The 11,495-nt window shown below is 48.8% G+C and overlaps 4 protein-coding genes across 4 annotated transcripts; 2 read left to right on the forward strand and 2 right to left on the reverse strand.

Annotated features, from left to right (window-relative positions):
• Window positions 1-142: 142 nt before the first annotated feature.
• Window positions 143-3,350, forward strand: KY384_005310 (uncharacterized protein; the record flags this gene model as incomplete). The annotated part of the gene is made up of 4 exons (XM_044813811.1): window positions 143-545; window positions 605-2,232; window positions 2,285-2,939; window positions 2,989-3,350. The coding sequence occupies 4 exons, from the start codon at window positions 143-145 to the stop codon at window positions 3,348-3,350; spliced, it is 3,048 nt and encodes a 1,015-aa protein (XP_044669112.1).
• A 992-nt stretch (window positions 3,351-4,342) lies between these two features.
• Window positions 4,343-5,576, reverse strand: KY384_005311 (uncharacterized protein; the record flags this gene model as incomplete). The annotated part of the gene is made up of 4 exons (XM_044813812.1): window positions 4,343-4,373; window positions 4,432-4,862; window positions 4,980-5,254; window positions 5,339-5,576. The coding sequence occupies 4 exons, from the start codon at window positions 5,574-5,576 to the stop codon at window positions 4,343-4,345; spliced, it is 975 nt and encodes a 324-aa protein (XP_044669113.1).
• Window positions 5,577-6,388: 812 nt separating this feature from the next.
• KY384_005312 (uncharacterized protein) lies at window positions 6,389-8,665 on the forward strand (the record flags this gene model as incomplete). Its single annotated transcript, XM_044813813.1, has 1 exon — window positions 6,389-8,665. One exon carries the CDS (start codon window positions 6,389-6,391, stop codon window positions 8,663-8,665), a length of 2,277 nt encoding a protein of 758 aa, XP_044669114.1.
• Window positions 8,666-8,871: 206 nt separating this feature from the next.
• On the reverse strand, window positions 8,872-10,845 carry KY384_005313 (uncharacterized protein; the record flags this gene model as incomplete). The annotated part of the gene is made up of 3 exons (XM_044813814.1): window positions 8,872-9,670; window positions 9,806-10,546; window positions 10,673-10,845. 3 exons carry the CDS (start codon window positions 10,843-10,845, stop codon window positions 8,872-8,874), a joined length of 1,713 nt encoding a protein of 570 aa, XP_044669115.1.
• Between the last annotated feature and the right edge of the window lie 650 nt (window positions 10,846-11,495).

An 11,495-nucleotide genomic window follows, 5' to 3' on the forward strand; every position in this document is an offset into this window, starting at 1 on the left:
TAGACAAGCCAGAGCCCGCCCCCACCCAATGAGGGGCCAAGGCGCTTAGCGCGTCTCTTTATTTACAGGCTTTGTTTATCTACCTTTCAAGTCGCCTCCTTCTCCAGTGACCAATTAACATATAGCCATTATTTTCGACAGTATGCCCGGAAGACCTGAAGATCGCACATCCGCGGACTCTCAAGTATCAAAGAAGTCTTTAACCCAGCAATATACGTCCCGACGCGCAACTGCCTCCCCCGCGATCAATGTTCCAGACGAAGGGCCTCCGAACAGACTACGCAGCCATGTATGCACCATATTCGGTGATGCGCAGAGCACCTCAGCTGGCCACAGAAAGTTGGTCGTTGGCCTCCGGAAATTGCAGGAAGATTGTGCTTATGAGCCCACGTTAAGCAAGGGAACTGAGAAATTTGCCCAGCATGCGGAGGAGGATTTCAATGTCGAATTCACCAGATGTATAATCAGACTGATGATTGTGAAGAAAGGTGAAAATATTGGAGACAAGTTGGTCAGGTTTATCTGCATGTTCTTGAAGTACGCAAGTGAGAAAGGCAAGCTTTACAATGACTAAGACAACTATGCGGAAACTAATATGTTCCAGATGGCGCACTGATACCTGATGCTGAGCAGGATGATACCATGACTGTTGTGGAGACCGCCACTTCGCGATTGATGATGCATGTCTTCTCTTTGCTGTTGCAATTCCTTAATTCCAAGGAGAAGACTGTACGATATCGAGCCACACAATTGGTCGCCCATATCATCAATTCCATGGACTCGATAGATGATGAATATTATCACCTTGTAAAAATGGGGTTGCTCAAGAGGATTTATGATAAGGAAGCAGCAGTCCGAGTACATGCTGTGATGGGTCTAGGTCGGCTTGCTGGTAATGACGACGAAGATGACCAAGGACAAGACAGCAGTGATGACGACAGCAGTGGATTATTTGAAAAGCTGCTTGAGGTTCTCCAAAATGATCCGAGCGCTGAAGTCCGCCGCTCGTTACTACTTAACCTCCCTTTGACACCCACAACCTTACCTTATCTTTTAGAGAGGGCTAGAGATACAGATCCTGCTACCAGACGGGCTTTGTACGCGCGACTACTTCCAGCTCTTGGGGATTTTCGACATCTTTCGTTGTCAATGCGAGAAAAACTGCTTCGTTGGGGGCTTCGCGACCGTGACGAAAACGTCAGGAAAGCCACAGCACGATTGTTTCGAGAGCGATGGATCGAGGACTGCGCGGGACCAGTAAATCAGTCCCCTGATGGACTATGTGGTCAAGTCAATCCTCCAAGCGCAGACGCACTGTCAGAGCTTCTGGAGCGAATCGACATCGTCAACTCTGGTGTCGAAGGAGGCATTGCTAGTGAAGCTATGAAGGAGTTCTGGGAAGGCAGACCAGACTATCGCGAGGACTTGGGTTTCGCCGATTCATTTTGGATGTCTCTGACACCGGAAAGCGCTTTCATAGCAAGATCGTGGAACGATTATCATCGCGATCAAGACAAAGGCGATCATGAGGACTTCATAGAGCGAAAAATGCCAGAGGTAACCAAGCTAGCCTTCTTCTTGCAAGGAAGTATCAACGAACTCAATGATATGCTACAGAGAAATAGTGCCTTGAGCGAAGGCGAAGAAGGAGAAGAGACTATCGAGCAGGAGTTCATTGTGGAGCAAATGCTGCACATAGCTAAATCTCTCGACTACAGTGATGAAATAGGCCGCCGAAAAATGTTTTCCCTTCTTCGAGAAAGTCTGGCGATTCCTGAGCTTCCCGACGAGACGACCAATCTGATTGTAAATGTTCTTCGAGACATTTGTGGAAATGATGCTGGCGGAGAGCGAGAGTTCTGTGGGGTTGTCCTCGAAGCTATTGCTGAAGTCCATGACGCAATAGCCATGGACGGTGCAGATAATGAAGAAGCCAGCTTTCACTCAGCTCAGTCAGAGCTTAGTGACGAAATATCTACGAAAAACCCGCCAGGCCAAAGCAGTGAAGCCGAAGAGGTTGACGAAGCAAAAGCCATCCGGGAAATCATGATCAATATGAAGTGTTTGCACATCGCGCAGTGCATGCTAGAAAATGTGGAGGCGGCCTTGCAGTCGAACATGCATTTAGTGACGATGCTGAACAACCTTGTGGTTCCAGCCGTGAGAAGCCACGAAGCACCGGTCCGAGAGAAGGGGCTTATTTGCATAGGCCTATGCTCTTTATTGGACAAGGTATCTACCTGATCTTCCCGTCAATTAAACCAATGTTGACTTTGAGATACAGAATTTGGCAGAAGAGAACCTAACCTTGTTTCTCCATTGCTTCAACAAAGGGCACGAGGCCTTACAAGTGAGCGCAATTCACACGCTTTCAGACATACTCGAAACACATCCAACGTTGCTCACAGCTCAAGATATCAACACAGATCTGCCAAAGGCGATTGCAAAGATGCTCAGTAAGGCAATCAAGGCGCAACAATCGTTCGACGTCCAAACAGCTGCCATTACGGCTCTTTGCAAGCTGATGCTCATGTCTGTGATTACGGATGAAGATCTGCTGAAGCAGGCAGTGATCTTGTTCTTCGATCCCGCTTCTAAGGATAATGCCTCAATGAGGCAAGCACTGAGCTATTCCATCCCGGTTTACTGTTACAGTAGAAGAGAAAATATGGAGCGTATGGCACGTATTGCCGCTAACGTCCTTCATTCAATTCTCGATCTATGTGAGGAGATTGATGAATGTGAAGACATAATTAGCATCAATATGGTCGGAAACCTCCTTGTTGAGTGGACCGATGCGAGGAAGCTCGTAATCTATGATGATTTTGCACAGGGTCGGGACGAGTCTAGCCCGAAACAAAATGGCGTTGCCAATGGCGACACCCACCTTCTGTTAGCAGTGAATCTCCTCGAACGAGTTCTAGGCCACGGATGCTCCAGTAAGTCCTTGCCAGAGATTGTGGGGTTTTCTGCTAATCAATTGCTTAGAAAATGATCGCAAGGCACTTGTTAGTATGCTTGGCAAGCTGTACATTACTTCAAGCTGCGCGAAGGAGAGATTACAGGAGGCTACTGATTTGGTGAATGAAGCCATCGATAACAAGATTGCAGGCGACGCTGCATCTCGTACGGCGCTCAACAAGTTACACGGTGTCCTAAAGAAAGCACTAGGCGAAGGCAGCAATCAGCAAAATATTCCTGCTGATGAGATAGAGCAGCCAGCAAAATTGACCGACTACTTGGCCTCAGACGACGACACTAATGATCATGGTCTTGATGAAGGCCCCGAAGGTGCTAAGAAGGCAAACGAGAGAGATTCGGTGCTAGAGGAATTGCTAGAGGACGACTAGTAATTGATGAAATGAATTTTGAGAATTGTTTTTCGACTTATGCAATATTTTTCATGAAGTGCGTGCTCTTGTTGAGGCACTCCCAACTACTGTTCTTTATCTTTATGGATTCCCTGGAATCCCTGTTGATTGCGACGCGGCCAATGTTTTACTTCCAACTCACGAACTGGCTGATCGCTAAGATGGGAAATACGAGACTGATCGGAGATGGAGTTGCATCAATTCTAAGAGGAAGATTGCAACACAGATCAGGCTTCGATGATTAGGAATAGAAAGAGACCGCAGCCTTTAGAACAGCACCTGAATTCATGAGGGAATGGGTTCTAAGTGTGCTATCGAGGAGGGCATTTTGTGAGTATAGCGTCACCAATTGCAGTGTTGTCAACGAAAACATCGCTTACAGTTTGAAGAAGACATGCCTAAAGCTTATTTGTGTTTCTGAGTCATCTCTCTAAGGCGAAGGTGCCCCAACAACTCATTAGATACTCACCACGGTCACCAACCGGCGCGAGTCTATCAAAAGGATGGCCAACCCTTTGACTCGGTTTGCCTTAGCGATCGCTTCGGTAAGGGACTTCTACGAGCAACTTGGTTCTATAGGCTGCCGTTGACAAATTCGTTTGATTTCTTCCACCAACACGATCGGCTCCAGTGTTCGCAAGACAGGAGGCTTCCTGGCGTCTAAGAAGTGTGCCAATTAGAAAAGCCAAAACCCAATAATCGACACTTCTGCTCGTTCCAACTCAAAAATGCTAGCATGGACTATTCGACTGATGCACAAAATCAAAACGATTGCTTCTACCATACCTCAATCCTACGAGACGTGGTCGGCTTTAGATGAATTGACGTGTCGAATTAGCATTATATTGCCCATGCAGAGGTCTAGAGTAAAGGAAAGATTATAATTGAGACAAAGAATTGAAGATTAAGATTTCTCATCGTCGTCTAATTGAGACCGCTCAGACCGCGAGACTCACCAACAGAGGCTCACTTCATTTCCGGTATGCCTTGACCTCTCGTCGCCTATTGAATGGTGAGCCTTGTATCTCACGGGTATCCATCGCATCTGACGAGAACTCACCACCAGGCTTCAAAATCTTGAGTGCGAACACTTATGCCCACATCTTGCAACGCTTTGGTCGAAAGGTGGGTATCATACGGCCGCTGCACGCTTGCGTTCGGATCTGCTCCGATAGCAATCATACCAGCGAGCGGCAAGCCCATGATATCTGCAAGCAATTTACAAATTTCATATTTGGTGTGCCTGTCCTCTGACGAGAACTGCAGAAGCTTTGGTAACGACTGCCTCTCGTCCTTGGCGTCTAAGTACTTGATGGCAACGTCGAGACATACGTGTGCCACATCCTCGGTATTGGTTGGATACCGCTGTGCGTAGTGATCCATCTTGACTTGAGCTCCATTCTCTTGAGCCTTCCATACTGCATCAAGGAGAATATTGACGGCACTTTCACTGGGCTGATTCGCCTTTCCATAGAGGACGGGGACCCTCAACTATGATTTGAAAGCGTCAGACGTGCCTCACCTTGGATCTAGGAACTCGTTTCTGGGGTGAGATGTCGCAAATTTTGAATGTTGCGAGACCGATTTTGAGCATAAGAACAAACGTACGATGACACCCAAAGCCGTATCCTGCGTGATTTCTAGTATCGCTCTTTCTCCATCTCTCTTAGTCTGCCCGTATAGATTCGTTGGCTCTGGATCCGCTTCCACTTCATAAGGCGCTTCACCTGGTCTTCCAGGGAAAACGTAGTCTGTAGAAATGTAAATCAGAAGAGCTGAGTGTGTATTGCAGGCTTGTGCGAGGTGCTGAGTTGCCTCAACATTGATTCTACGGGCTCCGTCTGGATCTTGGTCGCATTTGTCTGGAAAGCGATTGGCGGCGCCTTCTCATTACATCAGCCATTTTAAGGTACGTTCACGATCATCACAATTTCATGTGTACAGTGAATGAGAACGTCAGGTCTAACCCCACCGAGTCGTCAGTTGATGGCTGTTGCAGTGCTCGTGGAACAGAGTGTCATACTTGATCTCATCCAGCAATGACCGCACGGCATCCGCGTCGGATAAATCGATCTTATGGAGAGTGGGAGGGTTTGCTCTTGAATAACCTGTTCCGATAGCTTTCCAGCCAGCTGAGGAGAACACTTGAAGCACTTGTCGACCTAGGAAACCTGTTGCGCCCGTGACGACAGCGGTCTTCGCCATGGCAATGTCTACAAAGACGATACTTGTAGGACGCAGCATTAATCTTGACTTAAAAACCTTATGGTATGATTTGTTACTACTGGATTACTCCCTTATGCTTACTCTACTTCTCTAGCTTATGCACTTGACCGAATAGCTCAAGCAAATTCTTCTCTTCTTCAGAGTAGCCCTTTAAGAGCTAACCCCAATGAAAAGATATACCAGTCCGAGGACTGAAGTTTTTTTTCCAAAAATTCCCATACGATCCGAAGACCATAAGGAGCGGTCATAGTTATAGTTTTCAACTAGCAAAAACACGATCTCGGACGAATCCTCATTGATGCGTGTAAAGCCCATGCACTCGAATGAAGAGAAAGAGTGAAGGGGCGGGAGCTTTGGAGATTATTATACCCATGCCAAGACAATCGCTGAGCCGACAATCAACCGAAAGCCGGGCAAGAGATGGCCCTTGCAAACTAAGCGAGGACGCTAGTGGCATCTGAGGGCTCCCCCAGCGTGGCAGGCACTCTTCGGGGCAGGCATCGCTCAAGCACTACTAGAGGCCACGCTCACTGCGCTCAGACCAACCAACCCTCGCTCGCTTGGGCCCCTGCACCATCGTTAAGCTTATAAGATAGTACGACAACCCCTATCTGCACAAAACCCAAATGCTGAGGTGAAAAGGGAACGAGGTTACGCCCAGCGGTTCTGTTTACCAATGTCTCCCCCAGGCTACCTTCGCAACCCAGGTAAACCGCACCGACTGTCGAAATATCGACGCAAGCAAAGCCGTAGCTTCTAGCTAACACGGGCAATCCTGCGAGCTCACAAACATGTTTCAAGCACCCGAGGCTCCTCCGATGGAATCAAACAGCGCTCTTGCTAGAAGTAGATCTCGATACAAGGGAAATCGCTTGGGGAAGCAAGCAGGAAGTACTCCCGGGGGCCTGGCGACGAGCTCTGTCGATCGTACGGCTACGCTCAAAACCAGCGCAAGATCTCGCCATCACAAAAATGTACTACCACGACCCACGTTCTCCGATGTCCAGCAGTCCATGCACCTGCCGGAAGAGTCCAATCCGTTTGGGGACCCAGTCAACACGGAAATTCCATGGAGTCCCACTGCGACCCACTCTGGGGTGCGCAATCAATCGACTCAAGCGATGAAAAGCAAGATTGATGACGGTCTCCAGGTGTTGAAGCTAGATTCTCTAGCTCACCTGTCTAATATCCCTCCTGAGCGTCGTGAGCAAAAGAGTACAAAGATTGCGCATCGTAGGCGGAAGTCGGGGTCCACAGATGCAAAAGAGGTGGCTGCACCTCTTCGAGTTGATACAAAAAATGTCACAGGCGACGAAGCCAACTCTCAAGACAAGCACTGGTTACGTAGATCCCCCTTCAAACCCAGACTTAGTCCTCATGAAGTCCAGCATGTCAAGGCACAGGAAGGGGTAAAACCAAGTACCAATCAAAGGGTACATGGCCCCATCAGCAAGCCAGCTTTTGACGCTCCCATATCTGCTATTAATGCTGGAGAGCGTAGAGTTGCTGTGGAGTATTTGAAAAGCGTCGTATCTGTTCCAGTCACTACCTCTACGACACCTGTCGACGTTATTAATATTGCCGCGTCTGAGCTCCGACTTCGCATGGATGTCGATACTACGCTTGTTCTGGAGTCATTTAGACAGCTAGGCTTGGAGCGGCCAATAAGGAAATATGAGCATATTCGCGATGTCTTGAATTCGTGGGATAACGACGCACAAAATGCCTTGCTCCTTATACCATCCACCGCTAAGAACGCAAGAGATGATCTTAATTCGAAGCGGGTGCTGAAGCAACCACCCGTAGAGTCTTCTATGCAACTCTACTATTCTCAAAGACCGAGTCATTGGGATAAGCGATTAGTTTCCCTCAGAGCCGATGGTCAAATCCTCACATCAAACAAGGGTTCCTCAACGAACATTTGCCATCTCTCGGATTTCGACATTTACCTTCCAACCAAGAGACAATTATCGAAGAAGATCAAACCTCCTAAGAAATTTTGTTTTGCGATCAAAAGCCAACAAAAGTCAGCAATGTTCTTAAGCACAGAAAATTTTGTTCACTTTTTCTCCACAAAAGACAAAGCCTCAGCAGACCAATGGTATTCAGCTGTTCAAGAATGGCGAAGTTGGTATCTTGTGAATATCCTAGGCGAAGGACAAGGAGTGCGAACTGATGGCCAAGTGCCACACCACAGCAACCGACAACAAAATTTTCAAGACCCAGTACTGCCAGAAGGCGTCGCAGACAGATACTCTCACACTGCAAGGCGTGCAAGCACACAGCAACACAAGATGCAGGGGTTTTCAGTGAGCTCTAAGCAGCCAGAAAAACCTCCTCGAGAATATTTCCCTACCAGGCGAGGCATCGGTCAGCCTGACTTATCGCAAGGGTTGTCCCGCAATACGCCCTCGAAAGGCATTGGCACCCGTCTCCGTGGTGATTCTGTAATGAACACTTCTGCTAAAGCCCCTCCCCCAATAGATCTAATAGACTCTGAACCGTTTGCTTCGACGGGCCTGCTAGGTCGATCGTATACCGTGCGGAAGAATGCTCAGCACGAGCGTGAAGCACGTGATAGTTCAGGTCAAACTGTAACCCCCAGGTACAGTCGAGACAGCGGTAATAATTTGAATCGTACGTTGTCTCGGAAGCCCAACGAGAGACCGCTGGTCGATCTTACTCCCTCAAACTTCGAGCCACCTCAATTTCGCAAAGGCCGGGGAATGATCCCCGACCAAATACCAGCCGGTGGCTTGATAGAGGCAGCGACTAGTCCAGAAAGAGCTATAGATATTCCGCCAGCTAGCAGTCCCCAACGGTCAGGGACCTTACGGAGACCTCGCGATAGTAGCCCTCCTCTGAAGACTTCCGCCAGGCAGCAACCGGAATCATCCACTTCGAACCCCTTCCCAAGCGGCCTCTTACGCAATCAAACTGTCAGTCAGGATGGTATAGGTCATGGACGCAGGGTGAAGACAAGCCATAGGGATACCAAAACCCCAATGATCGATCTCGTTGCGCCGAGCCAGTATGCGCCTGGTAGCTTGCCCTCCAGCATGCAGTAACACAAGGCGGATGATTCAAGACCTATAGTCGACAGGAGGAAAACGAAAAAGGAGACACACCATTTGGAGAGGGGACCTGGGACGTGGCTGGGTAAAGCTTTTAGCAATGTCATGTAACATTAACAACTAGTATTCTTGCTGTTTGTAACATGTTTCACCTAGTCTCCTTGCATCATTTGATGTTTCCTTCCAATAGTCGTTGCTTCTCATCCAATGCCCTGCGCGTGTTCTTTGGTCATTTCTGATTTTATACTGACACGTAGACTAGACGCTGCCAAGCTCCAAGCTTCACTACAATCAGCCGACGCCATATAATACAGCGCGAGGAACAGGCGAGTCTGCGAGAGCAGGGAGCAATCGTCGTCTTGAGGATTGCTCAGAGCCCTCTTAGTGACCTCGCTGAAATACTTTCCATGTGCTTTGTGTTCTTCTTTTTTCGAGAACGTTGTCCCTACCGCCAAAATGGCGTGGACGAAGATGAGAGACCTGGGTAATTTGGCCTCATCTGTATTGAGCCATTCCATGAATACTACTTGGTTGAGATAAGGCTTGCTATGAATACCAACATTGGTGAAGAAAAGTTCTAGGTAGTGATTCAAGAACCATGTTTCAATGCTGCCGCCAAAGTCACCAGTACAAAGCTCAGAACGACTGACCGTCTGGCTGTAGGTAAATGGGGACGCTCCTCCAGTCGCCTTGTTGCAGATGTCGGGGCCTTTACTATCATCTGGCAAATCTTGAAGGCATGTCGGCGGGGAAAGCTTGCGCTTTTTTATAGAAGGGCTGAGATCTGCGAATTTGAGGCTCTGCCGACCCTCGTCTACAGCTGGCACGGTAATGGGCTTGTGCTGAGGCGTGAGGCTCTCCACTTTGCCACTCCAGGGAAGATCTTTTCCTTCGTAATGATCGTCAAATGGCTTCGAATCGGTCTTGCCGTTCACGAACTTAGTGTGCGCCTGGGACTTGTAAGAAGGGGACTCTGATCTGATGTGTGGATGACGAGGTCTGAAGAATGCATCAGTACAACGAAATGGGGGGTGTATGCAATTAAAGGTGTGATCTGAAATTGTCAAAATCTACGTGCTTGCCCAATTTCCAGAAGTGACAGCCGCACACGCTTTGAATAGGAAGAGTACTTACACAGTCGAGTATTTGCAGTCTCTGCCAAGTTTTTTGCATTGGGCACACTTTGGCTCTGCCGGATCACATTTGATTTTTTTCTCACGACATGAGGTACAGGCAATAGCAAGACGCTTTCGAGGTTTGCCGGCCTTTGTTACGCCCCAGTCCGCGTTCACGAGCTCGCCGTTGATGAGCTTCGGGCAGGTGGTACCGTCCTCGTAGACCCATACCGGGCCTTGATCAGGGCGAATCTCTTCTCGCATGACCCTCGGCATCGGCTTTACTTCGTTTGGTGAAACTTGCGATGGGGAAGCCTCCTTCAAGGTAGCACTAGTAAAGGCGCGTTCATCGGGCTCTCGCTTCGAAATCTGGTACGGGGGTGATACAGGTTGAGCATAATGCGAAGTGAAATGCGAAGAAGCTTGTGCTGGTATCTCGGAGTGCTGGGCGAATGCTGGCCCATGCTGGAAGGAAGTCCCCTGCGGAAGTTGCTGGGGAGATAGGTAAAATGGCGATCTGAGGGGAACCGAGCCTCGAGAATTGAGGTCTAGATTTGAATATGGAGAATACAGATGGCTATCACCCTGCATCATGCTAGACGGATGTGAACCAAAAGCAATATTGGATGCTTCCTGAAATGAGCCTTGTGGAGGCATGATTGTTCCAAGCGGATACTGCCTTGAGTCGCCTGACCCTTGATGAGCGTTCGGTCGAGGAGTATCGGAATCTTGAGAGGGAGGAAGTGGCGAGGTTGGTATACTTGGATGAGATCCAGGAGTAAGCAACTGCCTCACGGGGGGCAATGTATCTGTCCCAAATATCCTAGGACCTCCGTACGGAAGCGCTAGCTCATCTTTCCTCCAAGATTGATTACCAATGTTGCACCTCGTCGGATCACTCGGGCCTATTGTTGTGTCGCTACCAAAGTTTAACTCAGGTTGAGGAAGGCGAGGCTCTGTGCGATCCTCGACTGCATCACGAAGCTGTTGTTCTGGTTCAGAACCCTCAGGAAGAGGCAGAATCCTCCCAAATGGACCAATATAAGTCCGAGGTGACATAAGACCTCCCAAGGGTGATCCTGCGTACACGACGGATGCGGCCTAGCTGACGACGCTAGAATTTACCTCCAAGCGATACCGCATGGGTTCTTCGGTAGACGACCTTGGTGACTGCGGGTTGCAGGTTGACAACCCTGGTGACCCTGCCCTCCCCAAATGGTCAATCAAGAGACTTTCTTCCAGGGCATAGTAAGATCCAGTTAGCGTTGAGGCTGAATCCTGAGCAGCCAGATTTGAACGATCAATTTAATACGGTATCCGAGGGCGTTGTGCAGCGCGCTGGATGCAACAGCAGATTCTGTGAAGTCTCACTTCTAACCGAGTAGATAGCGGTCCCTGAGTGGGTCAAAGGGCGACAGTCAACGAAGACAAGGCCAATAGACTGGCTCAAGTAGCTTATGTTAAAACGCTTGGGAAAGTATAGGAGGGTGAGAAGCTTTCAAAGCCGAGGAAGCAACAATGCTGTCGGCTTTCGTGAGGGGCGTTGCACAATCGGCTTCCTAGAGTTGGTTTTCCTGAATCTGATACGATCTCGATGCATCAGTCCTCCCCGGCAGTGAAGAAGAGCTAAGACCTCGAGGTGGACAGGGAGGAGATGGGAAGGACAGCGTATTGCGTATGCAGAGACATCGGGACACGCGACTGCAGAG

The sequence above is a fragment of the Bacidia gigantensis genome (assembly GCF_019456465.1).
Source record: "Bacidia gigantensis strain McMullin 20006 chromosome Unknown contig_245, whole genome shotgun sequence".
Lineage (NCBI taxonomy): Eukaryota > Fungi > Ascomycota > Lecanoromycetes > Lecanorales > Ramalinaceae > Bacidia > Bacidia gigantensis.